Consider the following 21271-nt stretch of genomic DNA (forward strand, 5'->3'; position numbering starts at 1 on the left):
ATGACCTGAGCAGAGGCCCAAACCACTGAGCCACCCAGGTGCCCCAAATCATAACATTCTTAAACTATCTTTGCAAAGAAACTAAATATGGCTGCTTTTAGTTTCTTTAGTTTAGTTTCTTTTCACAGTACAGGTTTTCAAACTTCACAGTTAATGACAACCATTAAAATGCAATATTTGATTCAGCAAAAATATAGTACTTAGTGCCAAATGAAAAAAAAATTCACTTTTAGATCCCTTTCCCTCACCTCCCTCCAAGTACAACAGATTAGATACTGCTGGGTCTACATAAATCATCTATACTGTGAAGTGGTAACTATCTCCCTTTACAAAAATAATCATTTCGTTCAATTTTATGAAGAAAGGAACTTGAGAAGTTATGGTCTATCTTCTACACCTTACAGTAGGACCATCTTTAATTAATTCATCTGTTTAAGAATTACCTCTAGGCTTTATTGATTTCCCTATTCACTAAAAACACCAAAACAGATCCCACTTAACAATCAAGGTATTTCCTTTTCCTGTTACAGTGCTGTTTATTTATAATACAAAATTATCTGAGTTTCTACATTACCAAAATTTACAGTGACTTCAGGACAAAATCTAATTTGAGAATCTCATGCAAGAAGGAATAGAAAATACCTATTTCAATATGGGAAAGTGGGGCACCTGGGTGGCTCAGTGGGTCAATATGGGAAAGCAAGTTTCTAAAACAAAGACTCCAGAATCAGGCAGGTCTGGGTTTGAATCACTGTTACACCACTTACATGTATAATCCTCCTCTGTATCTCACTTTTTTCCCTACACAAAGGAGATCAAAACAGTAACTACCTTGAAGACTGTGGTGAGGAGTAAATGACATGATATGTTTTAAGTGCTTAAATAATGCCGGGCACATAGAGGTACTCAATAAATGTTAACTGCTATTATTATTTCTAAAATTATACTTTATTTTAAATATGTTCAGTTTTTTGAACCAGAAATTATACAAAGAGTGTATCTGTGCAAAGAAATGTACAGTACTAAAAAATCTGGTAAAAAAAAATCTGGTTAGAAAAAAAGTATCTAACATCACGGAAAATGGTCCCATACACAGTTACAATTTAAAAAATTATGTAACAGAATACATAATATGATTGAAATTTTTAAAGAGTAGGTTGTAGTAGGATATACTACTGAAACATGAGCAGAAATGTGATGCCTACAGGTACTATAATTGCAGGTAATTTAAAGGATTTTATTTATTTATTTGAGAGAGCACGAGTTAGGGGTGGGGGAGAGGGAGAAACAGACTCCCTGCTGTGCCGGGAGGCCTATGTGGGCCCTCAATCCCAGGGCCCTGGGATCATGACCTGAGCTGAAGGCAGCCAGCCGTTTAACAGACTGAGCCACCCAGCTGCCCCTGCAGGTAATTTGAAAATTTTTTTTATGTTTTTAAAAATTTTCCAAATATTCTCTAATGACCATGTATTATGTTGGTAAGAAATTTAAAAAAACACAATGTATGTAATTTCTTTTCTGATTCCAATTTTCTCCAGAAAAGCTGAGTCACAGAAAAGAAAAAAATAAAGATAAAAAGACAAGCATACTTTTTTTAAAGCAAGATTTTATATAAAGGATGTTAATTATATTAAAAACTGTTCTTTTGAATTATTACTCTCTAGCTTTAAAGAAAAAAAAAACTTAAAAGAAGAAAACTCAAAGTCTGACACTGCAATTACAGCATGTTTAATCATATGTCCAGAACAATATTTCACTTGGAGATCAAGTTGATATATTCTCCTACTTAGATAAATTGCTATTTAAACTTTGTAGTAATTTTGTTTTTCCCCAACTTTATTGAGATATAAATGACATATAACACTGTGTAAGTTTTAAGGTGGGCAACATGTTGATCTGATACACATATATTGCAAAATGATTACCACCATTGTGTTAGTTAACATATCAATCACATCACAATTACCATCTCCTTTTTTGTGATGAGAACACTTAAGATCTACTTTCTTAGCAACTTTCAAGTATATAATACAGTATTGTTAAATATGATTAATATGCTTTTCATTAGACTACCAAAACTTATTCTGCATTCCAAGTGATTACACCATTTTATATCTTCACCCAAAACTCACTTGCTCCTCCTTCCTGTTAGAAGTTGCTACTGTAAAATTTTTTAGTTTTTCCTCAGTCTACTAGATGGTGGAAATGGCCAACTAAAATTTGGTGAATTTATCACTAAATTATGTCTTAATTATTAGGCAAAAAATATTTATTTAAAAATAAATATTTAATAATATTTAATTTTTTTCATATTTAATTTTTTCAAAGGGTAAGACTTTAAAAGGCAGAAGGTCTCTCTTTCTAAGAAAATTAACTAAGAAAAAGTAGGTGGGTCGGGGCACCTGGGTGGCTCAGTCAGTTAAGCATCTGTCTCTGCCTCAGGTCATGAGCCCGGGATCCTGGGATCGAGCCCTAGGCTCCCTGCTTCTCCCTCTCCCTCTGCCTGCTGCTCTCCCTGCTTGTGCACACGTTCTCGCTCTGTGTAAAATAAATAAATACATCTTTAAAATAGAGAAGAAAAGGAGGAAGGAAAGGAGCGAGGGAAGGAGGGAGGAAAGGAGGAAGGGTAATTGGATCATTAAACCTAAATCCCAAGTGTTCTTGTAGCTTTGGGTATGGATGCTGTCACCTGCAAAGTAAGAAAAGAAGACTATAAAAAGAATCCAAAGAAGCCTATCAAAAAGACCAAAGATATATATGGTCTCCTAAGAAGAGGGAAAACCAAGAGAAAATAAGTTCACTGAAGGGGCAGGAAGGCTGTTTGCAAAAAGGAGGAAGTTTCCACCAGTATCAGCTGCTGCAAAGAAGTAAAAAAAGATGAAGCAGAGTAACTGAGGAAATTCTGCATGGGGGTAAACTGAATTTACAGCTCAAAGATCCTGAAGATGTTGCTGAGCAATTCCAGAACTTGGAAAGAAGAAAGGGAATATGGTATATTAGTATGGAATGCTACATAGTAACAGGAATGCTACTGTAGTGAACCTGAATCAGGTATCATCAGTCTACCTTGAATCTGCCCGAGGAAGTTTGAAAGATAGTCTGTAGGTACAATAAGTGGATATATGAAGTAGAGACAAAACTATTTGTCTCTTTCCCTCTCCCTCTGTCCCTCCCCCCACTTGTGCGTGCACATTCTCTCAAATAAAAATCTTTTTAAAAAAAGACATATCGTTGTCATGTAAGACTGATGAATCACAGACCTGTGCCCCTGAAATAAATAATACACTATATGTTTAAAAAAAAAAGACATATTGAAGGCACACAATCATGTTATAAAATTCTAAATAAGTTTTTGCAGTGTGCCCTGAAAGTTAATAACCTTAATATCCAGGCTTCACAAGGAATGTGAAAGACTAGTCCAGAACCTTCCATATTTCCATCCTTAGGAGTTTTCAAACATTTATATGGTAAAAGGATATGTTGCTGATATATGCCTATTCTCTATAATCATTCACTAGGCTTAATGAAATCTTTTATTATCAAAAACTGTATATACTTTGACAAGTAGACTCAAATTATCTTACATCTGTCTTCAATGGTCTGTTAATTTTAAATTTTATTTTATTTACTTCCTATTTTCATTTCAGTTTCAGGTTTATAGTTTTCATGACCTTCCTTGACCAGGAAATAATATCCCTCTCCACAGTCTATGGAAATTTCTTCTTGTATTTCTTTACCTATTAAGAAAATCTATCTTCAGTTAAAAACAAGTTTCCTTTTATCCCCATGCCAGTTATATCTTTTTTTTTATTATTCAATGCATGGTAGAACCAGTGGTTTAAATATGACAGTAAACCTTTACTTTCTAAATAATATGCCTTCTTCTTATAAAATAAAGGAAACACATTAGTGTATGATCTGTGTGATTCACAGAGGACCATAATTCTATATTCAACATGAAATAGTCATTACCATCAATATTAAAAAAAAAAATGATGTGCTAATGATCCACAATAGACTTAGAAAAAATGCATGACAGAATAGAATAATTTGCAATTTTAAAAGTTTAGAGAGCCATAGGTACCTTAGTTTAAAAAACAGATGAATTATAAAGATAGCTTTCATGACCTCTTAACTCTACAAGAAATTTAAACAAATGGACTTTTTTGTGAATGGAAATGTTAGACATGACCTTACTCTATTTAGTGTGGAACTCTGAAAGAGGCAAGAAACGATTTTTACTTGGTATGTGAAGACAAAAAAATAAAACAGAAAATTGCTGAAGAGCAATTACTTTTTAAAAACATTTTTTAGTCCTGAGATCAGTCTCACAAAAACATTTCTTACATTCAAAAATCAGAACATTAGGACTAGTTTTGAATTTTTCTCTTTGTAACTAAAATGAATGTTTATTTTTAAGAGTAAGAAGAGATATCATTTACTGAGTATCTCTATTGTTCCAAGTATTGCCATTAAACCTTTCACAAATAAGCAACCTGAAGCTCACTGAAATGAAACAACCTGCTAACGGTCACAAGCATCGTCAATAGTTAATATCTGGACCCAGTCTATTTCTTTTCAAAGCTCATAAAGCTATTTATTCTACACTGTACTGCATACTTTGACTTTCCCTATATTTTAAATTACTGTTTTGTTACTCAACAATGCTTCAGATTTTAAGAAACTCCATAAATTTAATGGTCAATTTTTAAGAAAGGAAGAATATTTTGACTTAAAAATACAAACTTACAGAGACACATACCCTAATCTCATGTTAAATGTTAAGTAACCTGGCATAACACTCTATGTCCCTGACCCCTAATCTGCAATATCTTATCAATCTCAGAACATCAGGATTAGAACACTTAAGTATATTTAACTTAAGAGCTCAATTCCATTAACTTTCAGAGTCATTCTTTGAATTTTCTTAGCTTAGATTTGAAGTCTTACCTGTAGATAAACAGTACTTCTGAAACCACAATACATAGGTTAGAAAGAAAATTTTTAACAGACAAGTAATTCCACACAATGATGAAATAGTTAAAATAAATGTTTAATAAATTAGAAGGGATAAACTATCTGTAGCAGGAATACATGAAATCTCACTGTTTTTTGAAGCTAGGTGTTAAGCCTTTCCTATTATTTACGTTAGTTACACAGCTCTGAAAATGGGCTAGCTTATTCCAAATAGGACCATCTCTTTGTTGCAAACAAGGTCTCTCACCCTCATTGTATATATAAATACTGGAATAAAAACTTCGCACAATTAATATAGTCTACCTTCCTTCTAAATTCTTACATTAATATATTATATAATCCAAATTTAATAATGCTGGGTTAACAAGTAAAAATATTCCTACTAACTTTTTAAAATCTGTAATGAAAATCCTTCAGCCTAACTACCAGATTTTTAGTAGGTGGCTTTTTCCTTCAACATAATCTAAATATATATACTTAAAAAGTGATTTAAAAACTAAAGGATAGAAAAAAGGAAAAAACAGAAGAAGCAAAAAACTAAAGGATAGTATAAAGTTAGTGAGTTTTGAAAGGCATTCCCATGTATGGCACCCTGCTGTACTTTGATTAATTATCTCTCAGTTATGAGTTAGTTCCTTATCACATATGGTATTCCACAGCATGCTATGCAAATGCATCAGCCCACATGCCATCTAAATTAGAAAACAGTTGGGTTTTTCCAGTTTGTAGTAAGTATAATCTAAAAAGTGATTTAGATTTTCAATTTTGTAAATTATTAACATAAAAAAATTTTATCTAATTTCAGTGGTTCCATCAATTTTTTTTCTGTGAACATGATGTTGAAATATACACAAATGTATGTGATAAACACTGATAAACTCTATCTGGAGGATAGAAATCGTATTTTCAGAAAGATTTGTAAGGAATATCTACCCATGACATATCAAAGCATATGAATATGCTTAACATTAACTACACAGTCCCCATGAAAATTACCTTATGTTACGGAACTACACAGATCAGTAGAGATTCCAATTCTACTATAAAGAATAACCACAAACAATCTTTCTTTAGCTCAAACTGTTACTTGATAAGAATACTACCTGGAATAGGTTTCAGAAAATGTCTAGGACCATCAAGTAAAGAACCTCTGAGCAAGCTATAATGACAACCAGTTGAGTAAACAAATGTTCAGTTTTTAAAAATACATTCTACTTAAAAAAAACAGCAATAACACAGTAACCGACTATTATTAGTGGAACGGTTAATGACTATACTTACTGAATTCAAAAATCATTGTTACAAGTCTCAAATTACAACACTCAGAAACTAAGGGCTTAAATAAGACATTTATACAAACAATTCTGTCTGTCACAGAAAATGCTAGAGTAACTGCCAATTGCCTGAACTTAATCTAGATATAAGGTAGGAGAACCACTGGAAGATTGTGGGCTTTATCTCACATACTAGCAAAGAGGAAATCTAAAGTTTAAATATGTAACTATAACTATCATCAAGGATAACTACACCAGTTTTAATTCTCGACTTTTAGTAAGTCTACAAACTACCACGGATTTATTCTATGGTATTCTACTGTAAGATATTGTATAAACAACTTGTCTCTAGACTTTTACATACCTGTATCAGTAAACAGGCAAATCAAAACTCAGTAATGCTAAAGCACTGTTGTAAGCTTTAATGCTTGTCATACAAATGCTAGAAGAATACTAGATAAATGGTACAATTTTTACCTGAAAGTAACCTCTCATGTTAAATCCATAAACTTAAAATTTAACCTAATATTAAATAAAATCCCAGACATCAAATCAATAGTTAAAATATTCTTTAAAAAATCCCAGACGTCAAATCGATAGTTAAAATATTCTAAAAAATCTTTCTTTAATGGGTAAGTTATATAGTTCAAATTTAAAAATGCTTTAAATGATAGTTTAATTTAAAAAATATTTTTTTAAATAAGAATTTAAAGTAATCTCTACACCCAACATGGGGCTCGAACACACAACCCTGAGAACAAAAGTCCCATGTTCCAACAACTGAGCAAGCCAGGTGCCCCTTAATTTTATATTTTTCATAATTTTCATCATAAAAAAATTCAGACATCCAATTCTACCAGGTTCAATTAAATGTGCTTGTTTAATTTATTGTGGCAAGATACTCTTTGGAGAAATTATTTTGTTTCATTCTTAAAGGGGCAAAATTCACAATGAATATTTTATTTGAAAATAAGCACTTATATAGGTAGTTTTTACTCAGGTATATCAGTTATAGAATTCTAGTTGTTAATGCAGAAAACTAGAAAATAAAGATGAAAGAAAATCATGACTTTCCCTACTCAGGGATTTCTAATACAAATGGTTATCAACTAGTACCACTTGCCTCAGGAGGCATGTATTGTATTTGTAGTTCCAGAAAATCTTACATAGGGATGTAGATGACATTTCTGTGCGCATCACTTCAACTCAGTACTGCTCAAAAGTAGTACACTATATAGATCAAATACAAAGAAGCAAACAGAGGTCTCCATGCTAAGACAATTCTTCTTCTAGTAGTCATACAGTGACCTGTCAGGTATACTCTATAGCTCTGCACCAAACAGAGCTTAAATAAGGATGAAAGCTAAAATCATAACTGGCACAGGCACTGTAAAAGTACATAATACACAGTTAAATTCTCAGTGGCATTTGTGAATATATGTGACTTGGATGAAGCTCTTTAAAAAATATTTACGCATATTCATTTCACCATGTCAAAATAAATTACCTTCATTTTGGGTGTTTTAGGAGACAGAAGTTGTTGAGATCTCTATCAAGTATACTCTAGAAAAAGACTGAATAGTGAACTATGCCCTATATTTAAAAAATACAATATTTAGTCTACCTTGCAACTTAAATGTAAGTATACAACATAATTTTAAACTGGTTTGTTGATGTTTCACTTGGGTTATAGGCATTGTGTATACTTGGTTTGAAGTTCTAAAAATTAATTTTTAGATTAAAAATTTTCTGAATAACTGAAGAATTCATAATACACATAAAACAGATTCTTATTCTTGACTGCTCATTAAAATTATTTAGGAAGCTCGTAAAAGATATAAATATCCACCCTCTTTCACCTCCTCCCAAACAATTCAGTCTAAAAACCATCAGGCTATAGTAAGCAAAATAGGTGTCCATGTAGGGTGGAATTAGAGAGTGACAAGAGATTAGTTTACCATCAGGGGGCTGATCATATATAGAAATATTTAAGAATAATGTGGGGCGCCTCGGTTAAGCATCCAACTCTTGGATTCAGTTCAGGTCATGAATTCAGGGTCATGAGACCAAGCCCTGCATCAGATCCCTCTGCTTGAGTGCTCTTTCTCTCTCTCTCTCTCATTCACATAAACAAACAAATAAATAAATAAAATCTTTTTAAAAAAATATATTTAAGAATAATGGGAGCCAGTTTTCTGTTAGGGAGTTACAAATATAGAAAGGAAGAAAGCTGGAATGGTTTCCAGTAACTACAAAGGCAGAAATATAGGTGCAAATGTATATGTACACATACATACATCTAATCCTTGGCTCTGTGGCTCTGTCTACTGAGAAGACCTAGAAGGAATAATGAGCACATCTAGTACCCACAGCTTGATTTCTAAATACCATTCTCCACTGAAAGGAAACGGAGCTCCTTGGAGAAATGGCTTAGTTCCAAGAATAGGGAAAGGGAAAGTATAGTTGAGCCTGGAACATCTTTAGTAAGGAAGTATTTGAAGATTGCTGGGGTCATGTCACAAGGACATAGATGCCGGGTTGAAGTGTCAGAAGCCAGCCTGAAGTGGCTTCTGTTAGCCAACTCTGGGACAATATGAACATCAAAATAAATGGTAATAACCTATAAAATCTAGTGAATGAAACAGAAAATGAAAATTTGATGAGGAATAGGATATTTGCATAGTCTCAAGTTTCTTCCCCACAAATTAATTAATTAGAAAGGTGAAGAGAATGGAGAAGACTTACAAAAAACTTATCAAGTGATGAAAGTTATGCTTTATGAAAGACAACTTTAGTACCAGCATAGAAGTATGGTATCCAAACATTATAGTTGATGTACCTCCATACTAAAAATATTTTAAATATGCATCTTTATATATATATATACACACACACACATACATATGTATGTATATATATGAAGTTACATATACTACAGTATTTACATTATTTACATTATAAGACAGGTAAGAAATTAAAGTCGGAAGCTATATAGAATGAAGTTGATTTTATTACTTATCTTGTCTATTTCTTAGGGTGCAGACACTTCATTTTGGAGGCCTCTAGTAAAAAGAACGGGTAAAATAGATGAGTATGGCAGATTTACTAAGATAGTTTCCAAAATAGGAGAAACTGATAGAATGAGGAAAAAGTGAGACATTGAATCAAGGCAGAAGCAATGGAGGAAAGGAACAAAGAGCACACTGGAGAAACTCTAAGGAAGAAAACTTTTACAGGACTCAGGAAGTGATTTTCTCTATGAGAAAAGGATTAGAAAGGCTTGAAGATAATTCGTTATTTGGCTTGGATGAATAGATGGAATAGAGAGGGGAGAAAAAATAAGAGATAGGTGAAGAGGAGGATTAAGAATAAAATGTATTGCTTTCCCAGGCACATAGCACTCATTAGTGATGCTATTAACACAACACAGTAAAGAGCAGAAAGAAAAATACTAATGCATGTTGATAGGTAGCAATGAACTAGCTTCACTGAACATAAACCCAATACACTGACCAGATAGCTGATGCATTAGTCAATTGTCTTTGAAGCACAGCTTATAGGAGAAGAAGGTATGTTTTGTGCATGTCTGTTTCCGTGTGTTTCTATGTGTGTGAATTTGCTTCCATGTAAGCATGTGTATATTATGTATCTGTGTCCATGTAGTCCTTTTCCATGAAAACTAAAGTGAACTAACTAACAAGGTTTAAAATGGGTTGATAAGGCAGAGAAAGTCTTATCATGCTATACTTCATGGGTTTGGATAGAATAAAAAGTCATTCTATATACAAATATTGAATGATAATGTTATCATACCCCAAACTAATATGTTATATATATCAACTATTTCTCAATTAGAAAAACATTATCCTACTTTTAGGTAAATTGTTATTAAGTCAATATTAAAACTAACTATAAGTAGGTGTATTTTATCATGTACTAAAACATTAAATTATGGGTTATGATATGATGAATATTCTTAGACTTCAGTGGAATTTCCATAAAAGTAATAAGCAGGATATCTGACAGAAGATTTTTGCCCTCATAAAACCCACAGCAATAAATCTGTTACTTGAAAGACAAAGACATGAGAATATACACAGCAATATTTTAGAGTTTCCCCTGCTACATAAAATTTGGAAATAATATTAAGTTAAATTAATATTTAAAGAACAATGCATTTTCAAGCACATATTCAGCTATATACCCTCACCTTCTAGTTTATCTAAAATTCTAAGCAAAATAAATAATTTCTTATTTGGGAGTTGAATTTTCATAATAAAGTTGAGACTTCTTGGACTTAATCCTGATTACCACAGAGAAAGGAAGTTGGATATATGATTTTATGGTTATCACAATTTTACACATGTACTTCCTCCCACCTAAATTTATTAGCAACTGATTCAATTCCCTTCTCCAGGCAATAACTACTTCAATCTTACTTTTCATATCATTAAAATATATGATCATGGCAAACATACACTGTATTACCTAACAAATAACACTCCACCAAATCCAATAGAAGAAAATGAAGGACAAGCAACATATATTAACTTCCATTGTGGGTTTCTTTTAGGTCCTAAGATGATACTAATTTTGGCTCAGATGTTAATAATATTTTAATATTAATATTGTAAAACTGATTTCTTAATTTAAAATGGCTTTTGAAGCAATTCACTGAATTATAAAGCATGACATTATATCTATCAATGCTTTCTTCTTAGGACCCAAACAGGCAAACATCTTCCAAAGGAAAAAAAAAATTTTTTTTTTAAAGATTTATTTATTTATTTGACAGAGAGAGATCACGAATAAGCAGAGAGGCAGGCAGAGAGAGAGGAGGAAGCAGGCTCCTCGCTGAGCAGAGAGCCTGAGGTGGGGCTCGATCCCGGGACCCTAAGATCATGACCTGAGCTGAAGGCAGAGGCTTAACCCAAGAGCCACCCAGGTGCCCCTCAAAGGAAAATTTAAACAGAAATCTACTACCTGCTGGTCAAGAACAGAAGTCTTCAAGTGAACAAAACAAAATGGATGCAACACAAATATTCAAGGAAATAGATTTAGTTTCCAGCTTAACTACTACACTAAATTTAATTTTTTAATGGAAAAAAGTATAAGCATAGAATAGAATGTTGGTATGATAAAAATACAAATCTATTTCACTGCTGTAAACCTTACAGTGAAATGCTGTAACAGTCCAGAGATTAGATACCATAATTAGATGAAATTTTGACCAAGTTGGGTGTTTATATCTGGTATTCAATTAGAGGTCAGAATACAGAAAATACAATGCAAGTTTTCTAACAATATGCCTCCATAATGGATTTCCATCAGAGTCCAAAGACCTATTATCTTGTAAAGAGGGGAAAAACAAAAACAAAAATAAAAATACCTTATGCTTCTCAATGCCTACTGGCATCAATTGCATTACAAAATGTATGATATACTCTTAACATATGTGAAATAGGACCCCTTTACTATATAACTTAAAGCCATTCTTTAAAAATTGAATAAATGGGGCTGATTGGAGAGGCAAGATGGTGGAGGAGTAGCAGACTGAAATGACATCAGGTCCCAGGAGTTCAGCTAGATAGTTATCAAGCCATTCCAACCACCTACAAACTCAACAGGAGATAGAAGAGAAGAAGAGCAGCAATTCTAGGAACAGAAAACTGACCACTTTCTGAAAGACAGGATGTGCTGAGAAGTGAATCCAAAGGACGGAAGAGAGACTGCGAGGGGAGGGGTCAGTTCCCGGCAAGCACCAGAGCAGTGGAGAACAAAATCGGAACTTTTAGAAGTCTGCTCTACTGAGGGACATCGCTCCAGAGGCTAAGCAGGGGTGAAGCCCTCGCAGGGACACTGTGGTCTCAGGACCCATAGGTCACTGAAAGATCGGAGGTGTCTGACTGTGACAGAGTTCCCAGGTATCAGAGTGGGGAAGCAGACTACAGAGACAGAGCCGAAGAGTGAGCTTTCAGCTTGGTGTTATCTTAAACTGTGATCCAAGCACAGTCGTACCACTGCTCTTTGAGCAGGAACCCCACAAGTGGCAGATCCAGGGAGACTCACCTTCCTCCTCTGCAGGCAGGAATCTACTGGGTTTGGAGACTCCCAACGGGGCAGTGTGCCAGAGACAGAAAAGCTTGGTCACAGGCCGGGTGAGCCCAGAGCAGGGTCGGAAACCAGGGAGATAGGAGTGATTGACTGCTTATCTCCGAGGGCGCACTGAGGAGTGGGGCCCCAAGCTCTCGGCTCGTCTGGGCCAGAGACTGGGAGGCCACCATTTTCATTCTCATCCTCCAGAGCTCTACACAGAGCGTTCAGGGAACAAAAACTCCTGAGCGTGAACTCAAGCAGATTTATTAGCCTGGCCCCTGGCAAAGGCGGTGCAATTCCGCCTCGGGCAAAGACACTTGAGAATCACCACAACAGGCCTCTGGCCAGAAGATCAGCAAGAATATCCAGCCAAGACAAAGCTCACCAATCAAGAACAGCTGAACTCCAGAGCTAGGGGAAAGCAATGCATGGTATTCATGGCTTTCTCCCCATGATTCTTTAGTCTTGCGAAGTTAAATTAAATTTTTAATTTTTTTTCTTATTCTAATTTTCTTAACTTTTCCTCTTCCTTCTTTTAACATTTTTAACTAGTTCATCTTAATACTTTATAAAAAAATCTTTTAAACCTTCATTATTATAGTCATAATTTATTCTTCATTGTACTTAACCTTATTTTTTGTTTACATATATGGTTTTTTTTTCCCGGAATAAATTTTGGGATACAATTTCTTCTAATAGATCAAAATATACCCTAAATCAAGCACAGGGCTTTAGTCTGGAACCCAGCCTGAGCACATTCTCTCCCTTTTTTTTCCCTTCTTCTTTCTAGTTCCAACCAACTTATCAATTCTTTCAGAATTTTTTTTTAAAATTTTCATCTTTATAGTCATATTCTATCCCTTCATCGTGTTTACCACTATTTTTGTATATAAATAAGTTTTTAGTTCTTTAAACTTTTGGGAGGTAGTTTCTTCTAAGAAACCAAAATACACCCAAAATCAAGTGGGTGTCTCTCTTCTATTCACCAGTCTAATATATATATATATATATTTAATTACATATATATGTGTGTGTGTGTGTGTGTGTGTGTATATATATATATATATGTATGTATTTTTAAAAAATTTCTCCCCCCGGTTTGGGGTCTCTTCTGATTGGGTTAGTATACATTTTTCTGGGGTCTTTGCCAACCTTTTAGTATTTTATTCTCTTGTTCATATATTCTTATCTGAATAAAATGACAAGGTGGAGAAACTCACCACAAAAAAAAAAAAACAAACTAGAGGCAGTACCGACAGCTAGGGACCTAATCAATACAGACATTGGTAACATGTCAGATCTAGAGTTCCAAATGACGATTCTCAAGGGGTTAGCTGGGGTCAAAAAAGGCATGGAGGATATTAGAGAAACACTGTCTGGAGAAATAAAATCCCTTTCTGGAGAAATAAAAGAACTAAAATCTAACCAAGCTGAAATCAAAAAAGGTATTAATGAGGTGCAATCAAGAATGGAAGCTCCTACTGCTAGGATAAATGAGGCAGAAGAGAATTAGTGATATAGAAGACCAAATGATGGGGAATAAAGAAGCTGAGCAAAAGAGAGACAAACTACTGGATCACAGGGCTGAATTCGAGAGATAAGTGATACCATAAGATGAAACAACATTACAATAATTGAGATTCCAGAAGAAGAAGAGAGAGAGGGGCAGAAGGTACACTGAGCAAATTATATTAGAGAATTTCCCTAATATGACAAAGGGAAAAAGCATCAAGATCCAGGAGGCACAGAGAATCCCCCCTCAAAATCAATAAAAATAGGTCCACACCCTGTCTTCTAAGAGTAAAACTTACTAGTCTTAGTGACAAAGAGAAATCCCTGAAAGCAGCTTGGGTCAAGAAGTCTATAACATACCATCGTAGAAATATTAGATTGGCTGCAGACTTATCCACAGAGACCTGGCATGGCAGAAAGAACTTGGCATGATATATTCAGAGCACTAAATGAGAAAAGTATGCAGCCAAGAATACTATATCCAGCTAGGCTATCATTGAAAATAGAAGGAGAGATAAAAATTAAAAATTTTTATCTCTCCTTCTATTTTAAAATTTTAATTTTAGATTTAATTTAAATTTAATTTTAAATTTTTTAATTTTAATTTAAAAAATTAAAAAAGAGATAAAAATTAAAAGAATTTGTAAACACCAAACCAGCCCTACAAGAAATATTGAAAGGCATCATCTAAGCAAACAGAGAGCCTAAAAGTAGTAGACCAGAAAGGAACAGAGACAATATACAGTAATAGTCACCTTACAGCCAATACAATGCACTAAATTCATATCTTTCTATAGTTACCCTGAATGTAAATGGGCTAAATGCCCCAATCAAAAGACACAGGGTATCAGAATGGATAAAAAAACAAAAGCCATCAATATTCTATCTATAAGAAACTCATTTTAGACCCAAAGATACCTCCAGATTTTAAGTGGCGGGGGGACAATTTATCATGCTAATGGATATCAAAGAAAGGTGGGGTGGCAATGCTTATATCAGATAAATTAGATTTTAAGACAAAAACTATACTAAGAGATGAGGAAGGACACTATATCATACTCAAAGGGTCTGTCCAACAAGAAGATCTAACAGTTTTAAATATCTATGCCCCTAACGTGGAAGCAGCCAACTATATAAACCAATTAATAACAAAATCAAAGAAACACATCAACAATAATACAATAATGGTAGGGGACTTTAACACTCCCCTCACTGAAAAGGACAGATCATCCAAGCAAAAGATCAACAAGGAAATCAACGCTTTAAATGACACACTGGACCAGATGGACATCACAGATATATTCAGAACATTTCATCCCAAAGCAACAGAATACACATTCTTCTCTAGTACACATGGAACATCCTCCAGAATAGATCACATCCTGGGTCAAAAATCAGGTCTCAACTGGAACCAAAAGATTGGGATCATTCCCTGCATATTTTCAGACCACAATGCTCTGAAGGTAGAACTCAATCACAAGAGGAAAACTGGAAAGAACTCAAATACATGGAGGTTAAAGAGCATCCTACTAAAGAATGAATGGGTTAACCAGGAAATTAAGAATTAAAAAAAAATTCACAGAAATAAATGATAATGAAAACACAACTGTTCAAAATCTGTGGGACACAGCAAAGGCAGTCCTGAGAAAGTATTATATAGCCATACAAGCCTTTATCAAGAAATTAGAAAGGTTTTAAGCACACAACCTAACCCTACACCTAAAGGAGCTGGAGAAAGAACAGCAAAGAAAACCTAAACCCAGCAGGAGAAGAGAAATCATAAAGATCAGAGCGGAGGGGCACCTGGGTGGCTCAGTGGGTTAAAGTCTCTGCCTTCGGCTCAGGTCATGATCTCAGGGTTCTGGGATCGAGCCCCACGTCGGGCTTTCTGCTCAGCAGGGAGCCTGCTTCCCTTCCTCTCTCTCTGCCTCTCTCTCTGCCTATTTGTGATCTCTATCTCTGTCAAATAAATAAATAAAACCTTAAAAAAAAAAAAAAGATCAGAGCGGAAATCAATGAAATAGAAACCAAAAGAACAGTAGAACAAATCAACAAAACTAGGAGCTAGTTCTTTGAAAGAATTAATACGACTTACAGACCCCTGGCCAGACTTATCAAAAAGAAAAGAGAAAGGACCCAAATAAATAAAATCATGAATGACAGAGGAGAGATCAGAATGAACACCATAGAAATACAAACAATTATAAGAACATATACTGAGAACGCTACTCCAGCAAATTTGACAATCTGGAAGAAATGAATGCATTCCTAGAGATATATAAACTATCAAAACTGAACCACGAAGAAATAGAAAACCTGAACAGACCCATAACCAGTAAGGAGATTGAAGCAGTCATCAAACATCTCCCAACAAACAAGAGTCCAAGGCCAGATGGTTTCCCGGGGAATTCTGCCAAACATTTAAAGAATTATTAATACCTGTTCTCCTGAAACTGTTCCAAAAAAATACAAATGTAAGGAAAACTGCCAAAATCATTTTATGAGGCCAGCATTACCTTGACCCCAAAACCAAAGACCCCATCAAAAAAGAGAATTACAGACCAATATCCTTGATGGACACAGATGTGAAAATTCCCACTAAAATACTAGCCAATAGGATCCAACAGTACATTAAAAGGATTTTCACCACGACCAAGTAGGATTTATTCCTGGGCTGCAAGGTTGGTTCAACAACTGCAAATCAATCATGATCTGAAGGGGCACATGCACCTGAATGTTTATAGCAGCAATGTCCACAATAGCCAAACTATGGAAAGAACCTAGATGTCCATCAACAGATAAATGGATAAAGAAGTTGTGGTATATATATACAATGGAATACTATGCAGCCATCAAAAGAAATGAAATCTTGCCAGTTACGATATGGATGGAACTAGAGGGTATTATGCTAAGCAAAATAAGTCAATCAGAGACATTTATCATATGATCTCCCTAATATGAGGAATTTGAGAGGCAAAGTGAGGGGCTTGAGGGGTAGGAAGGAAAAAATGAAACAAGTTGGGATTGGGAGGGAGACAAACCATAAGAGACTCTTAATCTCACAAAAAAAACTGAGGGTTGCTGTGGGGAGGGGGAGTATGGAGAGGGTGGTCAGTTATGGACATTGGGGAGGGTATGTGATATGGTAAGTACTGTGAAGTGTGTAAGCCTGACAACTGACAGAACTGTACCTCTGGGGCAAATAATACATTATATGTTAATAAATGTAATTAATTTAAAAAAAGAAAAGAAAAATTGAATACATGGTACACATTTATAGTAGTACAGAACCTTTTCAAAAGAATGTATGCAAAAAAGTATATTCATAAAGAGCAATAAATCGTTTAAAAGATGCTTTCCTAATTTTCTTGTTGAGGGTAGGAAGAAACTCCACGCAAGAAAGGTGTTAGAAAAATCGTATTATACCACAAGGAGTCCAATAAGACAACTCTCTAAGATCTATAGTACAACCACTATTTTTTAAATTTTTAAATACAATTTATGTAAAGCATTTTTTAAATCATGCAATAGCTTTTGTTATTAAAATCTAGGTCTTAGTAAAATGCCTGGAAAATAATTTTTGATATTGTATATTTAAAATCTTGGGCAAAAATGTTTGGTCAGTAAATAAAATGTACATTATTTTCTATTTTAATAATCATTAAACAAGTCTGTAAAATTTTTTACAGAATGCTTTGAATAGTTTTTTTTTTCTATAACCAAATGTTTTTCTGCAGTTTTTCATAAGTAAATTTTTACAGATGGCCTCTGTGGTAACCTAGGTAATCATTTTAACTTAAAAAATATGTATTTGGAGTTTTTTGTTTCTCTTGCAAGAGCTTATACTTTATTAAAAGGTAAAACTGCAAACATTTATACAGACACCCATTATGCCTTTGGGGTTACTCATGATTCAGCATGTTCTGAAATTCACTGAAAAGTGAATTTCTATCCTTTGGAGGATCTCAAATTAAAAATGGATCATTCATTAATGAATTACTAGACTCATTCCACAAACCATTCTCCTTGGCCATTATCAAGGTTCTTGAATATTCAAAATTAGACTTAGAATCTAAAGGCAACAATTTGGCCAAAAAAACATACATACGCATATACACACATTTGATTCCACCATCAGAAAGGAATTCAATATCAATTTTAATTAACTCTAGGACTGACAAATGTATTTATTTATTTTTTTTTAAAGATTTTATTTCTTTATTTGACAGAGAGAGATCACAAGTAGATAGAGAGGCAGGGAGAGAGAGAGAGAGAGGGAAGCAGGCTCCCTGCTGAGCAGAAATCCCGATGTGGGACTCGATCCCAGGACCCTGAGATCATGACCTGAGCCCAAGGCAGCGGCTTAACCCACTGAGCCACCCAGGTGCCCCTGACAAATGTATTTAAATGGCATTTGGGAAAGACAGTTTCATGTCCCTGGATAGCTGATTTCCATTGTCTACTTAAGGAAGAACAATGTGATTAACCTATAGTTGACCAGAATGTCTTAGTTCAAATACATTCAATATTTTGGTCAAATGAGTTAAAGTATCAGGAGTCTAACTATTCACAGACTTTAAAGAAATAATAATCTTAAACTGTATATTACTACAATTTAAGATTATAGTATTGATATTCAAAAAATATAACTTCAGTCATTTTTGGAGATAAAATATTAAACAACCTTATTCTTTTTACTTAGCTAAATACATATAAAAAACACGTTTTAGGATATAAAAACTAGTTTTCTCAAAAACAGACTTCTCTTTTATTACCCCCATATCCATGTTTTGCTTTTTAAAAAAATTTTAAAAAAATTTAAATTTAAAAATTTAAAATTTAAATTAAATTAAATTTAAAAATTTTAAATTTTTAAAAATTTAAAATTTAAAAAAATTTCTACATAAGTGAAACCAAATTATTTGTCTTTCTCTGACTTATTTTGCATCAATCTCAAAGAACAGATTTTATCAAACATTTACAATATACTTAGTGAGTCATCTACAAAATAAAATTGGATTTTATTGGTTATTCTGTTGACTCACATTTATAAATGTTAATATATATTTCTCAAAACAAATTTCATATTACCCAAGGCAGAATTTCCCTGCCATTCCCAAGGTGTGGTAAATTAGCACAGGGTGACTTTCTCTGGTGACTAGACCACTACTTAGTATGTTACATTAACTGGAAAGTATACAAAACAGCTAAAATATTTCAGAAGAAACTACTATAATTTAGTAAAGCTGTTTATTCCTTATTTTAAGCGCAATAAAATCACCATCAGAAAATCTGTGAAGTGCATTAGATTAAAATGTTGGTCATTCACAATTATAATTCTCTTTAAAGTTAGGAAGCTGATGGTATGATATGGCTATCAAAATGAAGTAAAACACTTCTTCTTATGGATTTTCTTTCTCCTTACCTTAGAAGATGAAGAATCACACTCCTGACATATCCATCCATAGCCTGTTTGTTTAGGAGACTTTTTCAAAGGGGGATCCAAACAGCCAAAATGGTAGCACAGTCTGCATTCATCACACCTGCAGGGTAAACAGATTTATGGTATATCTAAATAGTATTTTAAAAAACTGTCTTTTTCAAAGACAAATGGCAAACTACTATACATTTCAACATGGTTAATTCTATGCTTAGTTCACAAAATTATTAAGTGAATGTCTATGACAAAGACAATCTAAACCTGAAATAAATGTTTTAGGAAAAAGCAAAATACAAGAATAAACTTAACAAAGTAAGTATCATTTAGAACACTTTGATAATAGAAATGTTAAGAACATGTGAATGAATGTACATGTATAGCCAAATGTGTTCAAAACTAGCATAATTTCACTTTGAAATTCAAGAATTAATCATTTACCCATTAGCTTAAAAACATTTAATATAAGATACATATAATTCTATATTATGAATTCAATCTAATACATTGTAATTACTTAAAAAAAAACTTAAGGTGTAATCAATCCTATGCAATTTATACCTTATTTATACCTTATCCCTTTTCTTCCAAGTTAAGGTAGATTTTAAATGTACGGTCTAATGTTTACAGCATGCTAACACAACCTAGCAAATAAAAACCATCCTAAGAATGCAGTATCATTTTTCTCAAATATAAATATTCTCAAAATTTACCTGTCACTTTCTCTCAATGCATTTGGGTTTTCAAAGTACTTCCTAGTACACCTTAAAGTTTATGAACAAATATTTTCAGTGTCTTTGCCACCTATGATGTACAAAATCTAAGAAAACTATCATACCTATTCTTCGTTTCAGACAATCTCATCCTGCTGACAATGAAGAAAGATCTGCATTATTTCATTGTTTTGTAAAAAAAAAAAAAATTGCATCAGTTGGAAAAACAAGACCAAAATTTGACAGCAAATAACAAAGATGTATACATGTTATAGAAAGGATTATATCCTCATTTTCTTTGTGCTCTTTTAACTTAAGATACCTTTCTTCAATCTATCAGATTCTCTTTATATATGGTTTCTCTTACTGATTTAAACATTGAGAAATCCACAACTATGAAACCAAGAGAAAAATTTTATAATACATGTTATTACTTGAATAAGATATAAAATTACTATTCAGTAATCTTTATTAGCAAAAAGGGGGAAGGAACTAGTGCTATAAACCACACATAAAGAAAAACAATTGTTTTTCATAATAAAGGGGACTATAAATCTACATTTATGTAAAAATTTCAAATCATGCTACCAAATCCAATTGTTCAAAGACCCATTTTAGAAATCAAGAGTTTCAGAAAGTTAGCCAATTAGCCAAGTTATTCAGTTATAAAGAAATTTAAAACATAATAGTCACAAGTTTATGCATTTCTTCCTCTAGAACTTTCTCTTTATGAACGAAATAAACTTATGCACTTTTCCAAAAACCTTTTCTAAGACTCAAGACAGCCTTGAAAAAAATTGTCTACCAGAATTCTAGTTACATGAAAAATAAAATCAAACAGGAATAACAGCATTTTATTTACTATGCCATTATAAATAAACCAAAGGATTTTTAAATGTCAAATTATTCAAATACCTGTTGTTCTAGCATTAAGAAAAACTACAGATAACATATAGCTAACATCAAATGTAACATAAAGAGACTAAATAGCAAGCCCACACAATTTTATGTTCTTTCTTGTCAATTCAACTTATTTACCTTTCAATAGTTAGAACTTCAATTACTTGACATATAGTTACAGGAACCTTCAGAATATGAGTACTTCTGAATTTATGAGGAGGTTGAGACTTCTAGACAGCTGAGTGCATATTCCTTCAAGCATAAAGCTAGTATTTCAATCATCTTTGATGGGAAATTTAAAAAGAATCACATTCTTTGCTTCATCAAGAAAATACATTAAATATAATTTACTTTGTCATCTC

At 33.4% G+C, this 21271-nt stretch overlaps 1 protein-coding gene across 4 annotated transcripts in view; it reads right to left on the reverse strand.

The window, feature by feature from the left end:
- PHF14 (PHD finger protein 14) overlaps positions 1 to 21271 on the reverse strand; it is a 206284-nt gene that overhangs the window by 48686 nt on the left and 136327 nt on the right. For 3 of the 4 annotated variants that reach the window (XM_046020322.1, XM_046020321.1, XM_046020323.1), the window contains exon 17: positions 19285 to 19402. In XM_046020322.1, coding sequence (XP_045876278.1) covers positions 19285 to 19402 — 118 coding nt within the window. Of the gene's footprint in view, positions 1 to 19284; positions 19403 to 20134; positions 20165 to 21271 lie in introns of all 4 variants that reach the window. The other variant, XM_046020326.1, reaches the window with a different exon arrangement.

This window comes from Meles meles, chromosome 10, assembly GCF_922984935.1.
Source record: "Meles meles chromosome 10, mMelMel3.1 paternal haplotype, whole genome shotgun sequence".
Taxonomy (NCBI): Eukaryota; Metazoa; Chordata; class Mammalia; order Carnivora; family Mustelidae; genus Meles; species Meles meles.